At 47.5% G+C, this 13,114-nt stretch overlaps 1 protein-coding gene across 5 annotated transcripts in view; it reads left to right on the top strand.

The window, feature by feature from the left end:
* The first annotated feature begins 7,705 nt into the window (after nt 1–7,705).
* The window catches only part of SPRYD3 (SPRY domain containing 3), a 46,227-nt gene continuing 40,818 nt past the window's right edge, over nt 7,706–13,114 (top strand). For 2 of the 5 annotated variants that reach the window (XM_079967096.1, XM_079967095.1), the window contains exons 1-3: nt 9,133–9,210; nt 9,944–10,086; nt 11,915–11,990. In XM_079967096.1, coding sequence (XP_079823222.1) covers nt 9,148–9,210; nt 9,944–10,086; nt 11,915–11,990 — 282 coding nt within the window. In that variant the 5' untranslated portion in view covers nt 9,133–9,147. Of the gene's footprint in view, nt 7,869–9,132; nt 9,211–9,939; nt 10,087–11,914; nt 11,991–13,114 lie in introns of those variants that run through there. The other 3 variants (XM_079967099.1, XM_079967098.1, XM_079967097.1) reach the window with 3 other exon arrangements.

Below are 13,114 nucleotides of genomic sequence, written 5' to 3'. Positions count from 1 at the left end.
TCGCTGCTCTGGCGAGCTAGAGCCGCACACGGAAACGCCGTTTACCTTCCCGCTAGTAAGCGGTCCCTATTTATCTACTTGCACCCGGAGGTGCTTTCGAACTGCTAGGTTGGCAGGCGCTGGGACCGAGCAGCGGGAGCGCACCCCGCCGCAGGGATTCGAACCGCCGACCTTTCGATCGGCAAGCCCTAGGCGCTGAGGCTTTAACCCACAGCGCCACCTGCGTCCCTTTGTTGAGCTTACTCCCGAGTAAATGTAATGTGATGTCTTTTACCTCCAGACATGTACTACTATGTTCATTGGGTCTTCCAGGAATGTGCATAAAACCGGTTAAGACACACTAGCGAAAGTTGTCCCTTTTTAACTTAGGACTTCTGGGTTAACTATTTAGGCATGGGCTGAACTTTAACTGACACCCACTCATTTGTCTAAGAAGCTCAAGGCAGAGTACATGGGGTTACCTTGCTTTTACCCTCACAACAACCCTGCAGAGTATGTTAGGCTGAGAGTTAGAGGAGTCTGCCTCTCAAACTCCTCCTGTTTGACTTCATGTAATTATTTGGGGATGGTGTTGAAACTGTTTCCAAACAAAAGCCGGCAATGAGCCAAAACTTCCCTGCTCAGGGCCCTTTTGTGTGACCCCTTTTGTGTGTGTGTGGGGGGGGGGGGAGATTGGCTCTTCCTTCCACCCTTAAAATTTTATTCTGTTTGGATCCAGGCAGAATGCTTGGAATACTTAAAGTTTCCAGTCCATCTCTGTTGTGTAATTCAATTGCCCAGCTATTTCCCTTCTTGGCTGGTTCTTTCCAAAAACATGACATCCATCACTTGGGTTGTTTTTGAAAAGTTGCTCTTAAGACTTAGTGTTCCTGCTTGGCAAGCGCTTACAATGTACAGGGGATGAGGAACCCTTACCTGTTCTGTGTGGGGCGTGAATGAAGCTAAGTGGTTAGAGCAGAAGAGAATATCCTTCTGCAGAATGTGTATAAGATCTGCAAGAATTTCTGACTCAATTAATTTTGGTTGCTGAAAAAAGAATGTTTGGGGGGAAACCAGGAGTGGAATTTTGTGTGAAAGGATTTGTGACCTTGGTTTCTTTTGGTACCCATCACAAATTCCTGGGGTGAGCTTGTGTTCAGCTGCACCCTGTTCCTGAATTCTCAGAACATGTTTGTCTGCCTGAGTCACTCCTTTGCTTCTGGCTTTGGTCGATGGATCTTGGGGTTCTGGTAAAATAGCCAAAGGAGAGCCTGGTGGTCTGCCCACTAAGGGCCATCTAGGTCCGCATCCTCCTTCCCAGTGGCCAGCCAGATGCTTCTGGGGGAAAGCCCACAAACAGGACATGAAAGAAACAACCCTCCTCCTGTCCTTTGTACCTGGCATTTGGTATTCAGTGGAGTGCTGCCTCCAGGGGAATCTTGCGGTCTTCACCACTGATTAAAGTTGCCAACTGATCAGGAAAATGCAGCTTTGGCTGCTTGTGCACCTTCAGACACCAGTTTGCATAACTTTTCGCAGTATGGAGATTAACTATTATCACCTGCTAATGTTTGCCTGAACATCTGGCTGCTGTTAAAGAAACTGGGACTAGCAAAATGGTAGCAATCCTTGGGAGCAGCACACAGCTGGATTCAGGGAGATAGAATGCAATAGAAGACATGGCTCTAAAATAGGGTTGCCAATTGGCCAGATAACAGCCCAGCCGGTTCCTGTGCCTTTTGAGGTTTGCTCTCAATAATTAGGTTAAGCTTTTCATGGCATGAAACATAAATCACTTGCTAATGGCTCCAGGTCAAGCTGCAGGCATAACCAACAAGGTGCCCTCCAAATGTTATTGAATTCCCAATTTCCATCAGCCCCAACCAAAATGGCCAACGATCAGGGATGATGGGAGTTAGAATCAAACAACACTGTCTACCTGAGTTAAAGGGACAGCTACAGGAGCCACTTTAAAAGTTGGCAACCTTGGGCTAGTACCTCTAGTCCTGGTGTCAGCAAACTTTCCCATCCGGGGGCTGGTCCACTGTCCCTCAGACCTTGTGGGGGGCCGGACTATATTTTGAAAAATATAAATACCCTCAAGCTGGTCCCGCAGCTGCCTCCAGACCTGAAGGAGGAACTCACTCTGCACGCACTCAGGAGTGCATCTCAGCAGCGCCCGCTCACCGGAGTCATTGACGAGCAGCAGCTGCTCCCTTGACCGGTCCCTGTGGAGCTCCCAGGCGGCCTGTCATCCGAGCAGCTCTGCCAGGCGCGGGGCCAGCAGGCGCGCCAAGCTCCAGGTGAAGCGCCACAATGCGCCTGTCACCATGCCCATGGTGTGACCAAGACCCGCTGCCCACCCACTGGCCTCTCTGTCCATGGCCGCGCCAGGTTGACCTCAGCCACAGGTGGCAAGGCTTTGGATTGGCTGCAGGAAGTTCCTGCAGCCAATCCAAAGCTGTGCCAGTGTTGTGGAAGTCAGTCCCTGTGCGACAAGGTGACCGCAGTGCGCGGGGACTGACCAAGCAGATGGCAGGATCCGTGGGCCGGATTTACGAGCCTGGAGGGCAGCATCCGACCCCGGGCCGTAGTATGCCAATCCCTGCTCTAGTCCTTGTGCAGAGGAGGGAATATTGACAGATACAGTTTGACATGTTGCAGTCTCTTGGCAGAAGCGGGAAAAGCTGCAGGTACCCAAATGTTCTCTTCTGCCCAAAGGTCCAGGTGCCTGCCCTTTACTGAATTCAGCCACCTTCTAGAGGCTCTGCAAGGTATATCTCAAATGGATGGCACCCTTTGAAGCTAAAGCTATCTTTCAAACTCATTTCACTCTGCATGTTGCTCTTGCACATTCAGAAAAGATAATCACAACCCTTTGAGTGCACATGCCCTTTTATAGCCTTAGAACAGACCTTTGCAGCAGCCTTTTTGCACTCCCATAGGCAAAATTCCAGAGGAATCTCTGCTCTTGACTTTTGGCACTTGATCGCCCATGTGCTGCGAAGGAGATGCAGCTCTCAGGAGTCTAATGGAATGCTCCCTGACCCACAGAAAGGGAGCAGGCAGACAAGATGTAATTTTAAGGAATGACCCTTGGAATGGCAGCCTCTGCCCTCCTCTGGTGGAGTGGCAGCCTTGTTGTTGGGCCCAGGAGAAAAAGTGCTGGGGAAAGTACATGAGGTGGGTGGTGCCAAGGCTCTGCTGGAAGCTCATCAGGAATTATAAAGCAGCATCTCCCAACCCGGTGCTTTCCAGATGTTTGTTCAACAACTTCCACCAGCCTCAGCCAGCATGCCCAGGAGGACAACAGGTTGGGGATGGCTGCTTTGTAGTGACCCTTCACACTTCTGGAACTTGGCCTGTTTCTTACCTGGTACCTTTCTTACAGAAGGAGGTATGCTCCCAAAAAAAGACACAGCCTTGTCCTGTTCTTTTAGCTTCTGGGCAATTTCCTCTCTCTCTTTGTGTGTGTATGAGGATGATGATGATTGTCCCCCTTTCCCCCTTTCCCCCAAACAGGGACTCAAGGCGACTTACAGATAAAAAAACAGCTAAAAACAGGGAATAGCCTCTCAATAAAAGCAATTAAACATTGATAGAATGAAAACTAATAAATGGAGAGAGAAAGTGAGAGGGAGAATTTTAATTCTATCAAGGTTTAGGACTTCCGGGTTGGCGCCCCTGGCAATGGCGGAGCTCCTCCGATCGGGAGGAACTTGCTCCGTGGAAAGTTGGGTCTGAACCGCCATGGCGGTTGAAATCACAGGCGGAAGAAGCTTGTGAACCTGGGATTCGGCTGGCACCTTTTGCGCCTCCCCTACTCGCGGGGAAACCCTGTTTTGGGGATCCAGAGCGACGTGGGTGAGCGGCGCAGTGCTCTGAATCGACTGCTTTTTTCACGGAGTGAAGCCGCATTGCTGTTGCCGGAGAGCGCTGACTTTTTCTTGTGGACAATTGGATTTTAAACAACAACCTGTGAGTAAAACGGAAAATTGGATCTTTAAATATCTTAATTTGGCATCGAACGGGGAAGGTTCAAAACAGGAAGTCCGCCTTCCCCTTTTGTAAATAGACTGAAACAAAGAGCTTACAAGTTAAGGTCTCGGAAAGCCTTATGTAAAGGATTAAACTTCCATCGATTGAAATTATTAGACCCCCCTTGGAAGCAGGAGAAGAGGGGGGAAATTTTGGACTGTATATCCTGCAGGAGAGAGTGATTAAAATTAAATTACCACTGCTCTGAACCTGGGAACGGGCTCCCAGTGATTGACGTTTCGGGAGAGTTCATTGACAGCAAAGAGAACGGATGTTGACAGTCAGTTAAATAAGAGAAATATATTGTTTCCATTGTCCGCTTCTGCGTTTAAAAGGGAGGAAAAGTATCTGAAAATTGAAACTATCTTTACTTTTTGAACTGTGTTGGAAAAGATTGATACAAGTGGAGACTGTTCCCCTCTAGAGGGAGCTTTTGAAACTGTTACAAGAGTGGAGCTGGGAAAGCTCCAGCTGCTTGATAAGAACTGTGAGAACTAGAGATTGACCTTGGATATTCAAGAATGTCGACAGGAGAAGCCTTATGGACTGCATTTTCTAAGATAAGCCACTTGTTGGAACAGCTTCATAAAAAGATGGATGCTATGATTACTAAAATTGACATTTTGGAACTAAAGGGGGGCACCAATACAGAAATTATTCAGGATTTGGCACAGGAATCTATTTCAACAGGACAAATTGCTGAAAAGGAGAAGGAGAAAGTTGCTGTTGTCGAACCTAAAGTAATACAAGGGGGAGCCTTAGCCTTACAGAGGCAAATTGAGGACTACAAGTTGAGGCCCTTTATGATTGAGACTAGAAAAAGTCAGATTTTGAAGATCGGAGCCTGGCCTGGACTAGAAAAGGAAAGTTGGAAAGATCCCTCTATGCAGGGATTAACTGACTTTTGGAATATGGACTTGGGTCAGGAGGAGATTGGAGTTTTGGGGGCCTTTGGATTTGGAGGAATTTTGAAACATGCCCGGAAATACTTTATGGATCCTAGTTTTAATTATGGAAATCTGGCTGACCTGTTGAGAAGGAATAAAAGTATCGTTGGATTGGAGTTTCCCCGAGATCTGCTCTTTAACATCAAAGAATATGAAGAAGACTGGCAGAAGGGACGTGGAAAAGAGTTAAGAGCCTCGGACATAAGATCTCAAGGTTGATGGACTGTATGGAGTTGACGGAAGTGGCTGGTAGAGTCCGAGACTGGGGAGAGGAGATGGTGGAAGAAGATTGGAAATTTAAAGTCCATATATAGAAATATTGTAAAATTAATGAGTGATAGAAAAATGTTGGAAGGAAATTTTATGGCTTTAGCTGAAATGCTATAAGGAGTTAAGCTTAAATAAGTATACTAATTTTAATGGAAATAAGATTAAAAATATGTTGACAAATATTGCTGAAACAATTAATGGAAGTGGAATACAAAGAGGGAGGTGAGAGGAGGTCAATGATACAAGGGAATGAAAGATAGAATATGGAAAAGGTATGATGTATGTTTTTAAATTGTTTTTGTTTGGTTTGGTTTAGTTTATTGTGTTAGTTTAATGTGTTAAGGTTGTGTTTTGTATTGTTTATGTATTGTATTGTTTTTTTCTCTTCTTTGTTCTTTTTTCCCCTTTTGTCTTCTTTCTTCCTTTTCTTTTTTGTAAGCTTTAAAAGTAATAAATACTATTTTTTAAAAAATTAATTCTATCAATGTTTAATTTTAGAACTATATGGATATAGATTATAGATATTGTTATGTGTGTATAAACACACAGGACCGGCCCAATACATTTGGGCACCTGAGGCAAACTACAAAATGGTGCCCCCTCCCTGGCAGGGAAGAGGGTGTGAAGATCTGCATCAGGAACAAGGGGGGAGGGAATAAAGATCTACATTGGGAACAAGGGTGGGAGGAGACCAGAAGCCCCTCCTATTTGCCAAGAGGCCACTGTAGCCACCTAATATGGCAGCTAGGCTCTGTTCAGCTTGGTAATTTAGGAACTACCACAGCTGACACCAGCCATCACTAGCAGCATTTGTGGGGGTGGGGGACTGCCAGCCGCACCTCTCATTGCCACTGCGGCACCAGTAGCAGGCAATGCATTCCTTGGAGGCTGAATATGTTGCCCCTGTGGATCCTGCCACCTGAGGTGGGTGCCTCACTTTGCCTCATGGATGAGCTGGCCATGTGTGTGTGTCTTATAAAGTGGTACCTCGGGTTACAGACGCTTCAGGTTACAGACACTTCAGGTTACAGACTCTGCTAACCCAGAAATAGTACCTCGGGTTAAGAACTTTGCTTCAGGATGAGAACAGAAATTGTGCAGCAGCGGTATCTCAGGTTAAGAACAGTTTCAGGTTAAGAATGGACCTCCAGAATGAATTAAGTTCTTAACCAGAGGTACCACTGTATAGTTTTGAGGTGCCCCCCCCCGCTAAACCCTAGAAATGAGTAAATGGTAGGATTTTGATTATTTGAAGCATTGAAGGGAAGATTGGAGGCCAGTAAAAAATACAGGCTAAACTTCCTTTCCAAGCCAGGGCCTCACCTGGGACAGAAGCATTAACATGACAAAGGTGTTGATTGCTCATCTAAGAGGAATCTTGGGCCTGGGCAGACAGAGGTTGCCAAGGAGACAGGAAAAGAGTGTCTTTAACATGGAGTGCTGGGAAGAAGGGTGAGGGCAGTGACAGAGATTAATCATGGACAGTCTGGCTGAGAGAGATGCCTTTGACTCCCAATGCTGCACTACTGTGAGGAACAAGCCACTCTTGAAATGACCATGCTGTAAGATCTGGGCTCCCTCCGTGCAGGCTGAAGCTGTAAGTATGTGAATAGCACACACCACCTCGTCTTCAATGCTCCACAGCAGCACAACCCCTGGATGAGCGCCTGCAACACTCCAGTGAATCTTGCTACCACTTGGCGGAGCGTGGGGGTGGTGCCCAACATATGTAGCAATATCTATACAGTGGTACCTCGGGTTACATACGCTTCAGGTTACATACGCTTCGGGTTACAGACTCCGCTAACCCAGAAATAGTACCTTGGGTTAAGAACTTTGCTTCAAGATGAGAAAAGAAATCGGGGGGGGGGGCAGCAGCGGCGGGATGCCCCATTAGCTAAAGTGGCGCTTCAGGTTAAGAACAGATTCAGGTTAAGAACAGACCTCCGGAACGAATTAAGTACTTAACCCGAGGTACCACCGTAATTGGCGGCCATCTGCCTGTGTCTCAGCAATGGAAGAGCGCAATATCAGAGATAGTCAAACTGTGGCAGCCCCTGCTGTGGCTCTAGAGACCAATACAGGAGAGGCATGTTTTATTGCAGCTGGGGCAGAGAAAGGTGTCTGGATTTGTTGCGACAGATGCCCCATACCGTGATTAGGGATTTGGCGCCTTTGAGCGGCCATTTAAAAGTAGCGCTTCAGGGTTCAAGCGCATGGCTAGATGTGTCAGCCGCTCATCTGGGTCGAGCGCGGTGCGATCAGGCCAAGGGCTCGATTCCCGCCCCCCCCCTCACGTCCAGCTGCACGAGTCTCCCGCGCCCGCGACAACTGCCTACGTCACAGTCGCGCTCGCTCAGCCTTCTTCAAAAACGGCGCCCACGTTGGCGGGAAACGACGTCACGCGGCCCCATTCAGACCTCCTCCTTTCCCTCGCCAGCTCCTCATTGGAGGAGCCGGGGCGAGGCGGGGCGAAGCTCTGCGACGCGGCGGGAGGGAGGGAAGGCGGCGCCAGGGAGCCCGGATGTTGGCGGGGCGGCCGGAGGCGCGAGGCGGAGAGGAGGCCGCGGCCGGAGGGAGAGGCGAGCGCGGGGCGGGGCGGGGCCCATGGAGGGAGACCCGGGGCCTCTCGGGGTAAGGGCGGCCGGGGGGGGGCGGGAGGCGGGGGGGGGCCCTTCCTCGCCGCCTCCCTGAGGAGGAACTCCGGGTGAGTTTCCGGGCGCCTGCCGCCCTGGCCCGGAAGGGGAGAAGGGCAGGCGCTCTGCATGTGTCTCAGAAGCACTGCTGCTGCTGCCGCCGCCGCTGCCGCCCTTCTCGGGGGCGGGGGGAGGAGCCTGCTTGAACCCTGGTCGCCTGGCTCCTCCCTCCAGGAAGGGCTTCTGAGGCGTTGGCGTGGTGGCCCCCCAAGCGCCCCGCCAGGTGGGAAGTGCGGCCTGGCTGCTGGGGAGGCTCCGGGGCTTCTGACTGCTCTCCCTTTGACTGGCCCCGAGGTCTGCCCGGGGTGGAGAGGATGGGCCTCGGGATGCCTCAGCAGGGCCTGCTGGGTGGTTCAACTTCCAAATTCCGAAAAGGAGGGGTGCGAAAAAGGACTTGGCGGCTCAAAAGATACTTTGGTTAAATTAATGTACTTTAGTTTTGTGTGTAGAATTACATAGAAATCCTTTTTGACTTGCAGTTACATTATATATTAATAGTTATTATTTAGCATTGTGTGACATTTTCAGAAGGTAAAATTATTATTTTGGGGTTTTCCAAAAGCAGTTAATGTACTTCTTCATCAAACATATCAAGCTAAAGGTTGCTCAACCACACAGAAAATAGCAAATTTGAATTCCTCACAGCTAAAAACATATTTTCAAAACTCCTCACTGAAGGAATTTGTAGACATTAAGTTTCATCCCCTAAATTGACATGTCCTAATACCGTGGATTGATGAAAATTGCAAGTGGAAAAGGTGCTGCCGCACTCTTTGTGGACTTCCTGTAGGCGTCTCATTGATTAGATGGGGCTCTGGTTTGATCCAGTGGGTCTCCTCTTCAGTGTTTGAAACTCCCATTGTTCTAGGTGCATTTTGCGACAGGAATATCATTAGCGTGAACAATTTTCTGAGCTCTGGGAAAGGAGGACTTTTTCCTGCCTCCCCACTCAAGAATATTAGGGGGGTGGGCAGGGGAAGGACTAGATCGTGTGAAAAATGAACATAATATTTTAGCTGCAGCTCATTCATTTTCAGCTTTGTATTCTTGATATTAAAAAATCGTGCCTAGACATTCTGTTGTTGCACCCATAATATAGTTTTAAGGTGCCATTTAGTTCCTAGCTTTCATATCTCAGTTTCCAACACAGCTCCTCTTAGATTGCATTCTAGCCACCACATGACTGACTGGAATCCTGAGGTTTCTGTAGACCGTAGATGGGTTGTGGCTGCTCCGAGAAAGTTGGATCATGTTCTAAGCAAGCACCACTAGCAGAACAGGTGTGAAGGCATACCTATTTAGCCAAGCATTTCCCCATAACCTGTACTTTGGATTTTATTGTTTTAAATGTCATGCTTTTTAACTGACTTGGTTTACTGCATACAGGCAACTCCACATTTGCATAGGGGTTGGTTCTGAGACATTGTTCTGCCCCTGTTATGGGTCCGAAAATGGCGCATGCGTTAGCTGTCACATGTGCCTCTTTCTGTGGGAAATTGAGTAGTTGTCAACTTGACAACTTAATAACTGAGTTGTGCAATTGTATACTTGCCATTTGATTGTGTAATGCTGAGTTAACACTGCTTGGTGCAGGATTAAGGAATGGTAATCAGTTTGCTGCAGTGGCTGGAGCAACTTGGTTGAAATGGATGCTGTTGAGATAACATCACTAACTGTTGGAAACTGGTTATCCCAAGTATCCCACTCCTGGTTTTCTAGTACATTGTTCATATCTGTCTTGGAAGCTTCATGACCAGCTGAGGGTTTGAACCTAGTTTTATTTTGTCCAAACTTGTTCCACTAGGGGTTGGGGAGCAGAAATGTAAACCATTATTAGTAACAGTATTTCTGTTGTTGTGATGATGATGATGTGTGTAATGGCTGCTTGCTAAACACAATAAGCAGAACTGATGCCTATAGTATATTCCCCTTAACTTCTGGGTTCTTGGCAATGCAGCAGTTGCTGAGTTCAACACAGACTTCTTTTTCAACATGATCTTCTCCCATAGGTAGATCCTTACAGCCATAATGGATGATTTAAACCTGCACTACAGATTTCTGAACTGGAGGAGAAGGATCCGGGAGATCCGAGAGGTGCGAGCTGTTCGCTACCAAGAAAGGTTCAAACATATCCTTGTTGATGGAGACACATTAAGGTAATTTTTGGTGCCAAGAAAGCTGAGGAATCTATTTTGGACTTTTGAAGAAGCACATTTATTAGATAATCTTACAAGAATATGATGATAAATTTAATATTTATCCCCCGCCAATCTGGCTGGGTTTCCCCAGCCACTCTGGGCAGCTCCCAATAGAATATTAAAAACACGATAAAACACCGAACATTAAAAACTTTCCTAAACAGGGCTGCCTTCAGATGTCTTCTAAAAGTCAGGTAGTTGTTTATTTCCTTGACATCGGATGGGAGGACGTTCCATAGGTCGGGTGCCACTACCGAGAAGGCCCTCTGCCTGGTTCCCTGTAACCTCAATTCTCATAGTGAGGGAACTGCCAGAAGGCCCTCGGTGCTAAACCTCTGTGTCCGGGCTGAACAATGGGGGCAGAGATGCACCTTCGGGTATACTGGGCTGAGGCCATTTAGGGCTTCAAAGGTCAGCACCAGCATGGAAATGTACTGGGAGCCAATGAAGGTCTTTCAGGACCAGTTTTATATGGTCTTGGCGGCCACTCCCAGTTACCAGTCTAGCTGCTGCATTCTGGATTAGTTGTAGTTTCTGGGTCACCTTCAAAGGTAGCCCCACGTAGAGCACATTGCAGTAGTCCAAGTAGGAGATAACTAGAGCGTGCACCACTCTGGCAAGACAGTCTGCGGGCAGGTAGGATCTAAGCCTGCGTACCAGATGGAGCTGGTAGACAGCTAACCTGGACACTGAATTGACCTGCGCCTCCATGGACAGCTGTGAATCCAAAATGACTTCCAGGCTGCGCACTTGGTCCTTCAGGGGCACAGTTACCCCATTCAGGACCAGGGAGTCTCCCGCCCCCCCCCCAAACAGTACTTCTGTCTTGTCAGGATTCAACCTTAATCTATTAGCCGCCATCCATCCTCCAACCGCCTCTTCAACATTTTGGACATTTTACAGATGAGGATTTAATCCCTTTAAATGCATGTTGATGGGAAATAGCAAATATGTGGAATAAACTCAGATCTCCAAGACAGATGGCCTAGTTGTTGAAACAATCAGAGCACCAAAAGTTTTAAACTCCAGAATTTAATGGCATTTAAGCCCCACCTCACTGCTGACTTTCCTTTTTATAAAAAAGGAAAGAAAAAAGTTCATAGGTCACTCTTCACTCTCCTCCTTTAGTGACCCACTTGGTGCATCAACTTTGCTGTCATTTAGAACAGGTTGGTCAGCTGACTGAGTGGGTCAGACCTAATAATAAAACAATTTTACCTCTTTGGTGGCTCTCCAGACAACATATTAAAAAGAAAATATTTCTAAGTTGTAAAATAAAACCGAGGTTCCTTAGTCCTGAATTATAGGGAAAGAAAGAAGTTTTTTAAAATTGGAGAACTGAGGTTTGGGTCATTTAATTCCATTCGCCTGTCCTGTAAACCAAATGTTGGAGGTCTCTATAAAGCATTGAATTCTACACCTTTGCCTATGTCAGCTGTGGCCAAATCCCTTTTGATGTTGTTAGACTACTTCCCATCAGCCTCAGCTAGCATGTACCTGTGTTTAGATGTGATAGGAACTATAGTCCAGCAACAGCTGGAGGGCACCATGTTGGCTACCTCTGGCTCAGTTATTCTGTCTCCAAGTGGCTTCTGGCCTAGTCAGTGTCATGAAGAAATACTGTATCAGCAGTATGGAGATCTTGCTCCAGGAAGGAGTCCCTTGCTTCTTTTGTTGTGGCCTGATGTCTAGGCCTGAGTTTTCTTATTTGCTGCTGCTTCTAAAGCGGTTGCATTTTGTACTTTGATTGGAGCTTGGAGAAGCTGACCTCATATCTTTTCTGCAGTTACCATGGAAATTCTGGTGAAGTCGGCTGCTACGTTGCTCCTCGCCCACTGACCAAAGACAACAATTATTTTGAGGTAACTTGCTCAGCTCTCTTGACAATTGGGAGGCATCTTTTTTTCTTTTTGCAACAGGTTTGGAGCAGTAGTTATCAAAATGCTGTTAACACCAAGGATCCTCCATGGTTTTCACTTTTTGTGTCTTAACAGTTTTGTTTTCCAAACGACCAGAATTTTAGCAAAAGATTAGGCGGCGTTTCCTAGTGGTGAGAGCTGGTTGGCAGTGGGGCAGGCTGGCTTAGGAGGTTCTCCTTCCTTTGGATGTATTTAAGGAGAGCCTAGGCAGCCATTTGTTGGAGATGTTGTAGTTTCGTGATTTCTGCATCGAAGGGGAAAAGTCAGGCATGACAAACATAATAGTGGGGGTTGGGTCAAGGGAAGAGCTGCTAATGATGGCAAACATCAGCGATGGTACTTCCTAGAACCACCAAGCTGAGTAGATCCCAGCAGCAATGTGGTCTACTGTGGTCTTTAAACCATTTCTCAATGCTGCTTGTCTAAGACTGTAAACACAGAGTTGTCCTGGACCTGGCAGACCATAATATATGGCTGACAGGACTGCATTTGTCTTGATGGGTCATAGAATGTGTAAAAACTCAGTCTAGGTAGGTTGACAGAGTGTTCTTCGTTGGCGCCTGGGGTGGGTGGAGTGCGCTGCCAGATCGATGCCTGCCCACTGGAGCTAGCGGTGCTGCACCACGCCACTTGCCTGGCCATGCATTGGGGAGCCTGGCTGGCCGACACTGCTGACGCCACCCTACTTTGAGGGGTGCATTCACAGCACCCTGCGAGTGCAGTGCCATTTTGTGAGACTTGTAAAATGGCACAGGGATGGCAGGGCGTATGCCTATTGCGTCCTTCCGAAGCCACCCTCCATACATAGTGGGGAGAACTGTTTTTAAGAGCGTTTGACGCCCCTTTGGCAGTCTGTGCAGGGTAGAGCAGTTGGCAGTTGATGCTAAGGCCATGTCATGTCCTTATGCCATTGGCTCAGCGGGATTCATTGCTAGTGGGGTCATTGTGCTAGCAAGTTAGTGGGAAGGGGAGAGTAGATTCCATTCTGCAGATATGGATCTTTATGTAGCCAAAATGGAGGTAGCAACTGATCAATGGGCTTGGGCAAACCTAAGGTTTCCAGAAAT

Source organism: Podarcis cretensis, assembly GCF_951804945.1.
Source record: "Podarcis cretensis genome assembly, chromosome: 2".
In the NCBI taxonomy this organism is placed as follows: Eukaryota; Metazoa; Chordata; class Lepidosauria; order Squamata; family Lacertidae; genus Podarcis; species Podarcis cretensis.
The sequence above is the reverse complement of the archived record's forward strand: the minus strand, read 5'-3'. Positions and strand labels throughout refer to the sequence as shown.